This window comes from Elephas maximus, chromosome 8 (assembly GCF_024166365.1).
Source record: "Elephas maximus indicus isolate mEleMax1 chromosome 8, mEleMax1 primary haplotype, whole genome shotgun sequence".
NCBI classification, from domain to species: Eukaryota; Metazoa; Chordata; class Mammalia; order Proboscidea; family Elephantidae; genus Elephas; species Elephas maximus.
In genome coordinates, this window is record NC_064826.1 from 19,134,821 (window position 1) to 19,147,148 (window position 12,328).

The 12,328-nt window shown below is 45.3% G+C and overlaps 2 protein-coding genes across 2 annotated transcripts in view; both read left to right on the top strand.

Annotated features, from left to right (window-relative positions):
* The first annotated feature begins 680 nt into the window (after positions 1–680).
* Positions 681–11,043, top strand: TSGA13 (testis specific 13). The gene is made up of 6 exons (XM_049894623.1): positions 681–743; positions 3,031–3,102; positions 4,156–4,362; positions 7,215–7,351; positions 7,867–7,994; positions 10,874–11,043. Exons 1-6 carry the CDS (start codon positions 681–683, stop codon positions 11,041–11,043), a joined length of 777 nt encoding a protein of 258 aa, XP_049750580.1.
* Positions 11,044–11,362: 319 nt separating this feature from the next.
* COPG2 (COPI coat complex subunit gamma 2) overlaps positions 11,363–12,328 on the top strand; it is a 572,624-nt gene continuing 571,658 nt past the window's right edge. The window contains exon 1 of the mRNA XM_049894309.1: positions 11,363–11,496. Coding sequence (XP_049750266.1) covers positions 11,421–11,496 — 76 coding nt within the window. The 5' untranslated portion in view covers positions 11,363–11,420. The remainder of the gene's footprint in view (positions 11,497–12,328) is intronic.

Below are 12,328 nucleotides of genomic sequence, written 5' to 3' on the forward strand. Positions count from 1 at the left end.
GGGCGAATACCAGCCTCGAGTTGGACCACTTAACGGTGAACAGCAATGGGCCAAAAGAGACATGCCACGTGTGTAATCTTGTTTGCCCAACTGAGTTATAAATACCATCTTGTACTCACTTATTTTGTAGCCCATGGCACTTCGGACAGTGCCAGTCACAAACTAGAACCTCACTAAATACACTTTGATTGACTGACAATCCCCAAATCAGGAGCCAGACCTTGGACTGTGTTTTATGCCACTAGGGTAGCTTTGGCAAGAGGAAAGCATCAGGTGGCCCAAGATGGGCACTGCTGGGCTGAGAGCTAGGGCTAATGATTGTTGAAGGTAGGACCATTTTTATGTGTGAGAAGAGTAGGCAGATAAGCGTTCAAAACAGAAAGTGGTCTTTCTTTAAGGATCTTATGAGGGTCTAGTTGCCCAAAAGGATTTCCTTAAGCAGTCTACTGAAGCACTTCCTTGAGTGACCTAAAAGCCCTATTTTAGAAGAAATCAATTCATCAAATACCCTCATGTCTCCAAATGGCCCCATGTGTTCAACTGAGGTTTTCCTCTAGCATGCAGGTTGTGTGAGTCCTGGTCTTTGCTACTCATATCTATTCAATTAGTGATCACCTAAATTGGGATCTTCTAAACCAAGCTTCCAAACTTTATTGGGGGGATAAGAGTGGTTTGAGAACATGCAGAAGGCTAGGTCTCTTAGTCAGAAGATGCAACCAGGGGCAGGTTATCCAATAGGCAAGGTAAGCATAGTGCTTACTTTGCTTACCAGATCATCTGTAGTGAACAATTTCATGTTTTTCACCACATCAAAGATTCTGCTTCTAGGTATGGTTGGCATCTCTCTCTCCCAACCCCACAGCACGTTCCTACAAAATCAAAGCATCTTTTCAAATTTACAATCCCTGAAGGGGACGGATTACCCAGTAAGCAAGGTAAGCACAGGCTTACTTACTAAACTGTAGTGACCAATTTCACATGGGTTTCACCACATCAATCAAACCCCTGTGAAACTGGTCACTATAGATTGGCAAGTAAGCACAATTAAGCCTGTGCTTACCCTGCCTACTAATTGCCCGTGGATGCACTGACTGATCTACCTCTTTTTCAGGTTTGCTGGTAGCAAATCAAAGACTTCAGAAGTCAAACCAGTTAAATTGGTGAAAGAGATAATTGTCGACGATGAAGAGGTCAGGCAGAACATTAGCAAATGCTTGTTTGTAGTTCTTTAGAGATGCTTGGAGTATTTCATAAGCTGGATCTCACAAATTTCCTATTGGAAAGCAAAAAGGTGGGGTCAAGGTTTATATAGAAAACAAGGTTAATTTATCTAATTTTATGAAACAGAAACAGAGGCATATAGAAAAGAAAAGACAGCGACATACCAGCAACAAATCATGGCACAAAACACAGGGACCAGAAACCTATCTTAGGGCTTAACAGAGTGTTAAGCCTCAACTCACCTAGACTTTGCTGCCACCTCTTGCAGCAAAACTCCACTGGGTATCCTGGTTGCTTTCCTTGGTTTATCACATTCACGTGGCTTTTCCGGACCAACTTCTATTTTATCAGCCGGAGATAATATAATTCAACATACCAAACTGAAAACATATTCCAATTTGGCCAGTCTGGTGGGAGAATAATTTGGAACAGGGGTGCAATACCCCAAGAAAATTCAGGAGTAAAAGCATTTTCCTCAAGATCTTTCCCCCCTAAAAATATTTTTTTAAAGAAAAATCTATAAAAGGAAAATGCTTTATACCTTTTCCCCAAGGAAATTTTTCCTAGACTTCTATGATTCTAAATGTATCACACATGTCATATCTGTGAAGCAGGTTTTTCATCAGATATTTTTGTGTCTAACAAATAGACCTCAGGCACTAGAAGGTGCTAAAATTCAAATGATTGCATCTTTGGATTGGTCCCACATTTCACCCCATCCTCCCTGCAGGAACGTATGGAGGGGCTCTGCTATTTTACCTCCTTTCCTCTCCCAAGCCCCAAGGACTGCCAATTCATGAGATTTTTCTTCTGGAGCTAACACTCCCCACCCCACTCCATCATTCTGTCCCATTCTTACCACTTCGCTCTTCCCCATTCACCTTGCTTTATTCCCCCTTTCACTGCATGTTCCCTGGTGTCTGCACCTCACCTTGGAGTGAATATCACCATACCTGCTCCTTGGAGGCAGGGCGACCTTTAGAAGTGATGATCCTCAGGTAGGGCCTGCTCCCCAACTCTGTTCTGATTTCTGACTATACCAAGGCCAAAGAAGGTGATTCCGAACTTTGATCTCCCTGTGTTCGTACCCTTTTGATTCATCGCTAGATAACTTAGGGCCAATCAAGAGGGCAGGCAACAACACTGGGGGGCAGCAGGAGGGAGATGGAAGAGCCTCAGTGCCTCTGACACCAGACATGACCTTCCAACAATCCACCAGTAACCAAAATGCAAAATGGCAGACAAAGTGCTACCAAAATTTCATTTTTGCAACATTTCTGGAAAAACCATATACTGCAGAGCTGTTCAAACATGCAAAATGCACTGTTGTATTTTGCTCCCAGGTCAGCTAGACAAGTTGTCCTGACGACAACCTTCCATTCACAACCCTTAGGCTATTGCCCTTTCCTAACTTGCTTTCTCCTTAAGGGATGTCTTCCATGTTAGATTTTAGCCCGAAGTCACTGCTATTGAAGTAGAAAAGGAAGAAGAAAGGAGTGTGATCTCATGCAGTAATCTATCCCAGTCTGAACTTCAGTGCTGCCCTGGTGTATTTCACCCTCTACCTGACATTTCACTAGGCTGCTCTGTGTTTCAGTTCACACACTTCCCTGGGAGGGTGCCTCAGAGCCCAGTCCCCTTGCTGTGGCCCTTGTCCCAGAAACCCAGAGTGTAAAACATGAAGCCCAGGGTTTTCCTCACTTAACTTAAGCTAGAGACTAGTTTTTGGTGAGATAAGGTGAGATAAGAAACAGAATACTGTTTAGGATAGGTGGACTTGAAACCTCTAATTTTGATTACTGTCTCTAGATTTCTGATGAAGCCGGGCCATCAATATTTGTTCTACAGAACCTTTGGCATTACACTGTCCATCCAAATTTGGTAGGTGGAAAAGCGTTTCCCCAAGATCTCTAAGAGCAAGCTTCAGCAGCGGTGCAGAGGTGTCCCCAAGCTTCTGTGACTGTGCCTACTCCAAGAACGGGAGGCACAGCTGCTGCTAGGCCACTATCCCAGAGGCAGTGCTGGGAATAGTGGTGGTAAGGTGGGAGGGGGAACTGGGAGGAAGGTGGTCCCTGCAGCTGATATTGAAAAAAATAAAAGTTGAGAAAAACTTATCTATAATTTTTTTTTATAATTGGGAGCTATTCCACTCTCTCCCTTCCTAACCCTCTGCCTTCCTCATATTGACAGAAACACAAAATTCAGTGGGACTACCCTTTCTGCACCCCTGCCTGAAGTGGCATGCTGTCCTTTGTGACTGCTTTGCCTTTTTAAGGTTGTGCTTGTTATGCATGTTAATGTGGTTGTGTAGGCATCTTGGTGGGTGGGAGGCTGTAGGTTAGGGTTGCATTGGCCCCAGAGAACTCCCTGAGTAAGAAAATTTGGTCCCTGGTAGTTTTCCCCCTGCCTCAGAGAGAGTTGTAGAGAAGGCTCCATTTAGGCCATGTAGAAACTTCTGACACTTCTGTTTGCCTTGCTATGTTGGGGGCTATGTTACTTTTTTAGAAGAATTAAGTCTTGTTCCTTTTATTCCAGAAACCCTTCCATCTCACTTCCCCAACCCCTTAGTCTATTTGCAAGGAATGCTTTGAGGGAAGAGCCCTGGTGGTGCAGTGGTTAAGAGCTCAGGCTGCTAACCAAAAGGTCAGCAGTATGTATCTACTTGGTGCTCCTTGGAAGCCCTGTGGGGCAGCTGTACTGTGTCCTACAGGGTCGCTATGAGTTGGAATTGACTTGATGGCAACAGATTTGGTGTGGGGTTTTGTCTTTAAGGGAAGAGAGCTTCAGATTTTTTTTTGATAAATAAATCTCAGAGCAGGTTTGTCCAGCCTGTCCTCTGCCCCTATCCCGCAGAGGCCAAAGAGTAGCCAACTAATGTGTTAGCCTTCTTGTCTTGAGCGAATTCTTTATCTCTCTGGAAATCTGTCTGTTTAGGCCCAGTTTTATGAGCCTTCAAAGCCTACGGCCCTGCACAAATTCCTGGAACGAAACAAAAGAATCAGGAGCTTCATGTTAAAAGTAACAGAGTATGATCAGGATAAGACCTTATTGATCATGACCAACAACCCGCCTCCCTCCTCAATCAACCTGCAAGGAAAGGACATTGCCCCAAAATACTTTTCCGAGGAGCTCCTGAGCAAGGTAAAGACACCTGGAGAGGTTCCCTGGCACCCTAAATACACACCCCGTAGAGTTAGGTTGGGGAAGAGAGCGAACTTAATACAGAAAATGGTATTCACTATTTTAGTTCTCAGCCATATGCTCCACAAAACAGAATCTAGACAGCTGGGAAGGACCCAGAATCAGAGTTCTATAAATCTGAGGTCATGAAGCTTTATTGCAAGTCTTAATTGGAAACTGTTCCTCTTTGGGTGAAGACATTCAGTTTTTAATGGACAAAGAGTAAACTGATTTCTAGTTGAGAATGAAGTAGTAAAAGATGAATCAGGAAATAAGAAATCAGGAACCAAAATGAGTATCTAAATGGAAAAGGAGTAAGAATGCAAATTGGTCAGGGGTATCAGGGGAGGGGAAGAAGAGCAGAGCTGGGAATTTACTATCCTAATAGCTGGACATTCGGGACTCTGTTCTAGACTAAAGGAGTTCAAATTCCATTCAGTAAACGATTACTGAGCATACACTAAGCTAGGAACCAAAATATAAAGATTATGGGACAGTTTCTGTTTTGAAAGGACAAATGTCAGCATTCCAAAACAAAACAAAACAAAAAAACCTATTGCCAGAAGGAGCCCTGGTGGTGCAGTGGTTAAAGTGCTTGACTGCTAACCAAAAGGTCGATGGCTTGAACCTACCAGCCACTCTGTGGGAGAAAGATGTGGCAGTCTACTTCCGTAAGGACTTAGTCTTGGAAACCCTATGGGACAGTTCTATTCTGTTCTTACAGCATTGCTATGAGGCTAGCATTACCCTGCTCAAAGTCGAGAAAACATATACAACAGGAGCCTAATAGGAGAGGCATGTATAAATTAGATATATAAAAGTAGTTATGATACTACTGGGCTATACGAATAATAGAAGAACCTATGAGATACAGAAGCAACAGAGAGCAGTGTTTCCGTTGGTAGAAAAGGGGTAATCAGAGAAGACTTTTCAGAGAAGGTGACAACTGATGAAGAATAGGAAAGTATTCGAATCTGAGGGAAACACAATGGGATGCAGACATGAGAAAATGAGGTTAGTTCAGGGAGATGGAAGAGAGCAAAAGGATGTTATCCAAGTTGCATTTTAGAAAGACCATTTTGGAGGGTGGGTGGAAGGCACATTCATTGCAAAAAAGGCAAAAATCAGAAAGATTAGTTATGATGTTAATACAATAGTTAAGGTGAGTGATACTAAATCAAGTTGCAGAGGAAATGAAGAAATGTTATTTAAGAGATATTTAGGAATCAGGATCATCAAAAGATCTTGACAGCCTTGAGAAAGGGCTTAATCAAGTAAGGAGATTAGATAAGTGAAAGTGCAAACAAAAAGAATCTAATTGTAATAGAAATTTGATGCTGGGACCAGCTTTTGCTTCGTTTCTAGATGGAGGGCAGTGAGAGATTCCTTTCCAAATTGAAAATAAAATGCTAATGTCCAATGGTATATGCTGACAATAAAGAACCAAAAAATTCATTGCTGTCAAGTCAATTCCGACTCATGGCAACCCTATAGGACAGAGTGGAATCGCCTCAAAGGATTTCCAAGGCTGTAATCATCACAGAAGCAGACTGCCACATCTTTCTCCTGAGGAACAGCTAGTGGGTTTGAAGCACTGACCTTTTGGTGAACAGCCAAGTTCTTAACCACTGTGCCACCAGGGACCCTTATGCTGACAATAGAATTAATTAATTAAGTGCCTGTTGTCTCTTGGGTCTCATAAGTTGAGCCTTTGAAGGTAAGCTTTCAGGATACTGCCATTGAGTAATTTTAATGGGATGAGGAATACAAGAACAATGGGGCTCAGGGGTTGCTTCTCATGGTCATGGGCAATATACACTGAGAAAGGGACAGATGCCAGGCCAGGATTGCCCTGCTCAAGGTAGAGAAGGAAATACAAAGCAATCATGTAACCTTGATGCAGGAAGACCTTTCTTCCAACTGCTGGCGTTTGGAGAATCCTCCAGACAGGAGGCAGGACCTGATCATTTTCATCAGCAAAACCGCGCTATCAGCCAAATAATTTTATTAATGGACAGAGATAAGGCTGTGATTGTCAAAGACAATTATGGGGCTATCTGGAATAAGATCGAGCCCAAGAAGAGAAATGTCTAATGTCTGTGATGCCTCTTTAATAGTTGTACTGTAACCCCTTCTTCCCTTGTTGGGCAAATGTGACAATCTCTCATGAGCCTAGGATCGTGTACAAGAAAACTTCCTTACACATATGCCTACACATAGATGTGTATAAGAGAGCCAGTACTAGCAGGCAAGTTGTGGAACGTGTCAGACATGTCTGTCAGTGTTTGTTATAGCGAAGGTCAGACTTGATGTTTCAGATCCTTTCTGGAAGTCTTTGGTTCTATGACTTTAATAATGATGAAATTATTACTTTACAGAACATCCCATTCTATAGCCTTCCACTTCAGGCAGGGTGGCATGTGGCTGAGGCAGCCATCTCTGAGAAAAGAAGGTAGTGCCCTGTGGGTCCATTTCCTAATTTACCAAAGTTTGAGCTTCCCAAGCAGTTCACTTATTGAATCTTTCTAAAAATGGGTACCTTTCTCTGCCATTCACTTCAAAGGGCCAGTGGACAAGCTCAGTCAACTACTTAGGAAACTGACCAAGCTTTGGACAAGTCATCATGCAATAAGACAGATAGGTATTACCCCACTCAGGGAAACGCCTCCTCTTGTTCTGGTTTCTGAGTTCCCATTTCCTTATCTGACAGGTTTTGTTGCATCATTTTAGAACTGGAACTTAGCCCAGGCATTTAGGGCATGCTTTATGCCCCAGGGAACTCAGTTTACCCTCACTTCTTCTGTCTGTTGCAGGAAAGTCAGCACAAACCCTCTGAAAGCTTCTACCTGCCCGCGATGCCTCAGAAAAAAAAGCCCAGACCTCAGCTGAAACCAGTCTTCCCCGTGACCCAGTTGGATGATCCTGCATCCAAGCAAGAGCAATGGTTCAGGTGAAGCTCTGGCTCTTCTTGTACTCCCTGTCTTTCCTATTTTTCCTCATTCATTGTACTGTCTCTTTTCAATACAATTTGACAAACTCTTTTTGATTGCACGTTGTATGTACAACTGCATAAGACACAGCTACCTTACATGACCCCCAATCTCATTTATACTGTGATGAAAGAGAGACAGTAATGAAGGCAGAGCATGTTCAGAGCTATGGTTAACAACAATATGTCATGAGAACACAAAGATAACGAGATTTTATTTGAAACTAAATGATAGAGCAGCCTATATCTAGCTTGGAGAGGAGAGGGGAGATTCTGGAGTTCTCCAGAGGTTTTACAGTAGAAGGTTTTAGAAGCATCCCTTGCCACTGAACAATACTCCCACCCAGTCCCAATCAACACCCTTTAATCATTGTCCCTTCTTCTCTCAGAGTCTCTGAGAATGTAGTTTACTGTCAAATGACTGGTTTCTTTAACCCCCTGCCCTAGGGTCTACTAAGTGAGCTTTCTTTGTTAAGGTTTTCCACTGACAATGATTTCAAGAGTGAAGGGGAGTATTCAAAGGTCTATGCCTTGAGGAAACAGAAAAAAATGTACCCTCAGCTTGCCTTTTCTCCAATCGGTAAAAGAGATATGAGGAAAGACGGTAAGCTCCTTTCTTTCAAAGCAATGGTTTATTGGACTGAGATATCGGCTGGAGGTAGAACCTCTGGGGACTGGAGATATGGGCAAATCAGTATTTCTCATGGTGGTCCTAAAGAATATTTTTCCTTGTAGCATAGAAGCTAGGAACTGATCAAGGTGCTAGGTTTTGGTCCCTGCTTATAGCCTTACATGTCAAGAAAGCTCTAGAACAGTATTCCCAAATACCACCACCTACCACTTTAATAGTTTTTGCCATGTCAGTTTAGTATTTTTCTCTTAAAAGATTTTTTTCACTCTTGTCTTAATCAATACTATATCTTTGACATCATGGGTTTGATATACTAATTATATATTTTTCTGATACACATTAAATCAAACTCATAACAATTAAATTTTAAAATGTGTATTTAGGTAGCAGCTAAAACCATCCACGGTATGCATAACACACTTTGGGGAAAACTGGTCTAGAAGGGCCAAAGGATAAGCAAATCTCAGAAGTCCTCAAGTCTCTTTGGGGTTGGGGTAGGGCATTGGACAGAAGGGGCTTGGGATAAGGCTGCATCGAAGAGGGTGCAATGAGAATGCTCTTCATATTTGTGGGGTGCCTACTTAACGTTGAACACTTACCAAGCACCGATAATAGCACTTTAAATACGTGAGACAGATGAACCCGACCATGAAGTCCTTTTATAGTAAATAAATAAGAACTTGGGTTTTATCCAGTAGGCTATTGGGACCTATATTAGGTCACTGAACACACATTTGTATATTATAAATATAATTAATGAGTTCCCAGACTTCACCAGCTGATGGCTTCAAGATAAAGTCCATTCCTCCTACTAGGTTTCTCTCCTCAAGCGATTTTTGAGGCTTCCTAAGAGCTCAGCTGCTAACCAAAAGGTTGGGAATTCGACTCCACCAGCCACTCATTGGAAACCATATGAGGCGGTTCTAATCTGTCCTATAGGGTCACTATGAGTCAGAATTGACTTGACAGCCATGGTTTTGGTTTTTGGTTTTATTAAGGTCTATTTAGGAGGCCTGATAGTGCAGTGATTAAGTGTTTGGCTGCTAACCAGAAAGGTTGGCAGTTCAAGTCCACCAGCAACAGATTTTTTTTTTTTTTTAAGGTAAGTTTACTGTTTTACAGTTATCCTAGTGATTGATTACCTAACACCTTTGCCAACCATCTTCAGGGCAACAGTCCCAGAGGTCCCAGGTTACACCATACCATCCCTTAACTGGTTTCTTCAGGCCTCTCTGCTCCTAGTTACCAACCCACCCCACCTTACCCACTGCCTGTCTTAACTCCCATATATACAGCTAAAGCAAAGCTGTAGTGGTAAACAAAACTTCATGGGTGTGGAGGAAAGCTAAAGGACAGCAGAGAGAGTTATATTGCTTTAAAAGAGGCTACTTACTCTCAGCTTAGCCTCAAACCCAGCCTCAGTTCCTCTAAGCTTCCCAGTGGGCCTCTAGTACGTTACTTGTTCTTGGGAATCTCCTGGCCTATCTACCTGTTTCTGCCAAGGCTCCTAATACCCTTGGCCCAAGAAAAGGAAGAGGTTCTCCTTCCTTCCCCCAAACCTGTTTCGTTTCAGTCCCAGTAAAAATGACAATGAGACCATCTATTTCCTGCAAGGGAAATTCTTCCTGGGAAGTATGGTTTGAACTTTATAAGCCAGATAAGGCAAACGTAATAGTTGAGAATCCATTTAGTAAAGTTAGAGTTAAATCTTAAATGATACCATATGTAAGGATATCAACAGTGCAGCTTAAATTCATATTTAAAGGCAGAATTTCTCTAATTTTGCAAGGGCATGGTCCTTGTTCAGGATACACCCAATTTACATTTCTAAACAGAATGCTTAATATCTTGATCTGCAGCATCTATTAGAGTTATGACTTCATATTTTCCATCAAGACAAATGAGTGGATACTTGTTTTACTTATGTGAAGTTGAATCAGTGTCTCCACTCGTGGCAAAAGAGAAGGCTAGCAGTCTCCCTCCCCGCAGTAGTGTTCCATGTTTACCAGGCATCCAAAGAAATAAAGATCATAGAGAATGGTTTGAGGCAGGGCCAGGAAGGCGGCTGTCCAAGAAACAGCTGATGAAGACTTGAGCTAAGGAGTCAGCAGTAGAGATAAGGAACAGATTCAAGGGTCATCTACCAGGTATACCCAGAAACCACACCAGCTGTTGTTGAGTCAATTCTGACTCCACGTGTGTCCTAGTAGAACTGTGCTCCACAGGGTTTTCAATGGCTGATTTTTTGGAAGTAGATCGCCAGGTCTTTCTTCCAAGACACTTCTGCATAGACTGGAACCTGCAACCTTTGGGTTGGCAGTTGAGCGCTAAAGCGCTTGCACCACCCAGGGAGGTTTTACAAGGTATAATGCATCAAAAAAGTGGGGAGGGATTGAAGGAAGAAGATCCCACAATGGAAGCTTGAAAGAACAGAACAGAGATTGAAGGAGAATCTGGATAAAATGTTTTAACTGAAGCCAAAAGTAGAAAAAGTTTCTTACTTACACTGTCTGACAAAGAACCGACAACAAACGGGTTAGAAAAAGACTGAGAAACATGAATATACACGTGCGTGCAAGTTAGCCTAAAGAGTTATGTAAGAGTGTGGTTGAAGATGGAAAAACTCAGAAGAGGTGGATTAAATGAGGGGACTGTAAACCAGCGGTGTGTTTTAAACTGGTTTTTGAAGAAGCGACGAAAACGTTTGACAACGAAGGCTGGAAGGGTAGTCCGCGGTCCACAATCTACCCTCTTGGTTAAAGTAAAGACCAGCTTTCTGGTCGGTCACGCTTTGCATTAAGCGCCCTTGTAGAATCCACATTCACCTCAAGGTGCCCTGTGCTTTGTTGCAGCTTCCAAGAAGTCAGCGAGTGCAGTGCCGACTTCCCAGGCGATCTGGGAACCACTCACCCTGTCATCGCTCCTGGAAGAGAAGCCCACCAGAACTGTGCCGGGGGAGAGCGCGTTCCGCAACGGAAGAGCCCAGCAGTGGATCATAAATAACGCCACTCTCATTAAGTGAACACAAACCCTCCAGGCCCCCCTCCCGCCTCGGTCTCCAGACAGGGGTCTGCAGACGTCGCCATCTGCGGCGTGCCATCCAAATAAAATCACATTCCTGCTTGCTCCAGGCGTGGGCTGCCGGGTCGCTGGCCAAGTGGGCAGGAGAGCCCCTCGCTCCGACCTGTCACCGCCCAGGCCCCGCCCCGCCCATGGCCCCGCCCACGCCCGGCTGAGGGCGAAGAGAGGGCGTGGCTGCGGCCCTCCCCGGGCGAGAGCGACGGCCCGCGGCCGGGGGCGGGCCTTCTCCCGGAGTGACGGGCCGGCCGCCCAACCGGCGGGAGCGCTCGGGGCCTGCCTTCCTGCAGCCTCTTCCGCTTGCCGGCTGCTGCGTCTGGGATGGTTGCGGTGGGTCTGGGCGCTGGGAAGTGGGCCAAGATGTTTAAAAAATTCGACAAGAAGGACGAGGAGTCTGGTACGCGCTGGGCCGCTCACGCACACCCTTGGCTGTGGGGACCCCTTTTTGCGCCGCCCTCATGTGCTCCGGGCACGGCGGCCCCGGGGGCGTGGGCACCGGGGGCGTGGGCACCGGTGTGCGCGCGACCCCTCCCCTCGCTCCCGCCGGGGAGCGAGCTTCCCCTGGCCCCTCCCCCAGCGGCCCCGCCTGCGCCCCTTCCTGGCGGCCCCGCCCGCGCCCCGCCCCTGCGCCCCGCCCCCCAGCGGCCCCCCGCCCCCCAGCGGCCCCCCCGCCCCCCAGCGGCCCCCCTCTCCGGCTTAGCCCCTCCGAGCCCCTCCTGGTGGGGCCGTCAGGAGTGGAGGCGGGCTCACGACAGGTGGAAGGAGTGCGTGCGCATGTATGAGAGGCGGGGGTGCTGGGGGTGCTGGGCCCCTAGTGGGAGCACCCTCTTTTGGGCCTGGGGTCGACGGGAACAGCATGTGTGTCCGTGTCCAAAGTTGAGGTGCCTTCTACCTTACAGTCTTTCTTGGGACCTGCCTGCCCCATGGAACATAAGTCAGTGCTCTAGCATGCAGAAGTGACTTTCGTCTTGTTGCCCATCTTTAATCCAGTGGAAAGGGCGAAGAGGCCAAGCCACCTCCACATTCTCAGCTGCCCTCACAAAGCATGGGAGAGGGTGGGGTCCGTTCACCTCCATGGGCCCTTCCCGCTTTTAAGTTGCTATGGTTCTGTGCTGAATTCTTCGTTTCTGCCTCTCAGTACGTGTTATAAGCAAATAAAAAATAGTGCTCGCCTTTAGAGAAATTAGAGTGCCCCACCATCATCTCATTCATTTTAATTGCAGTGGAAA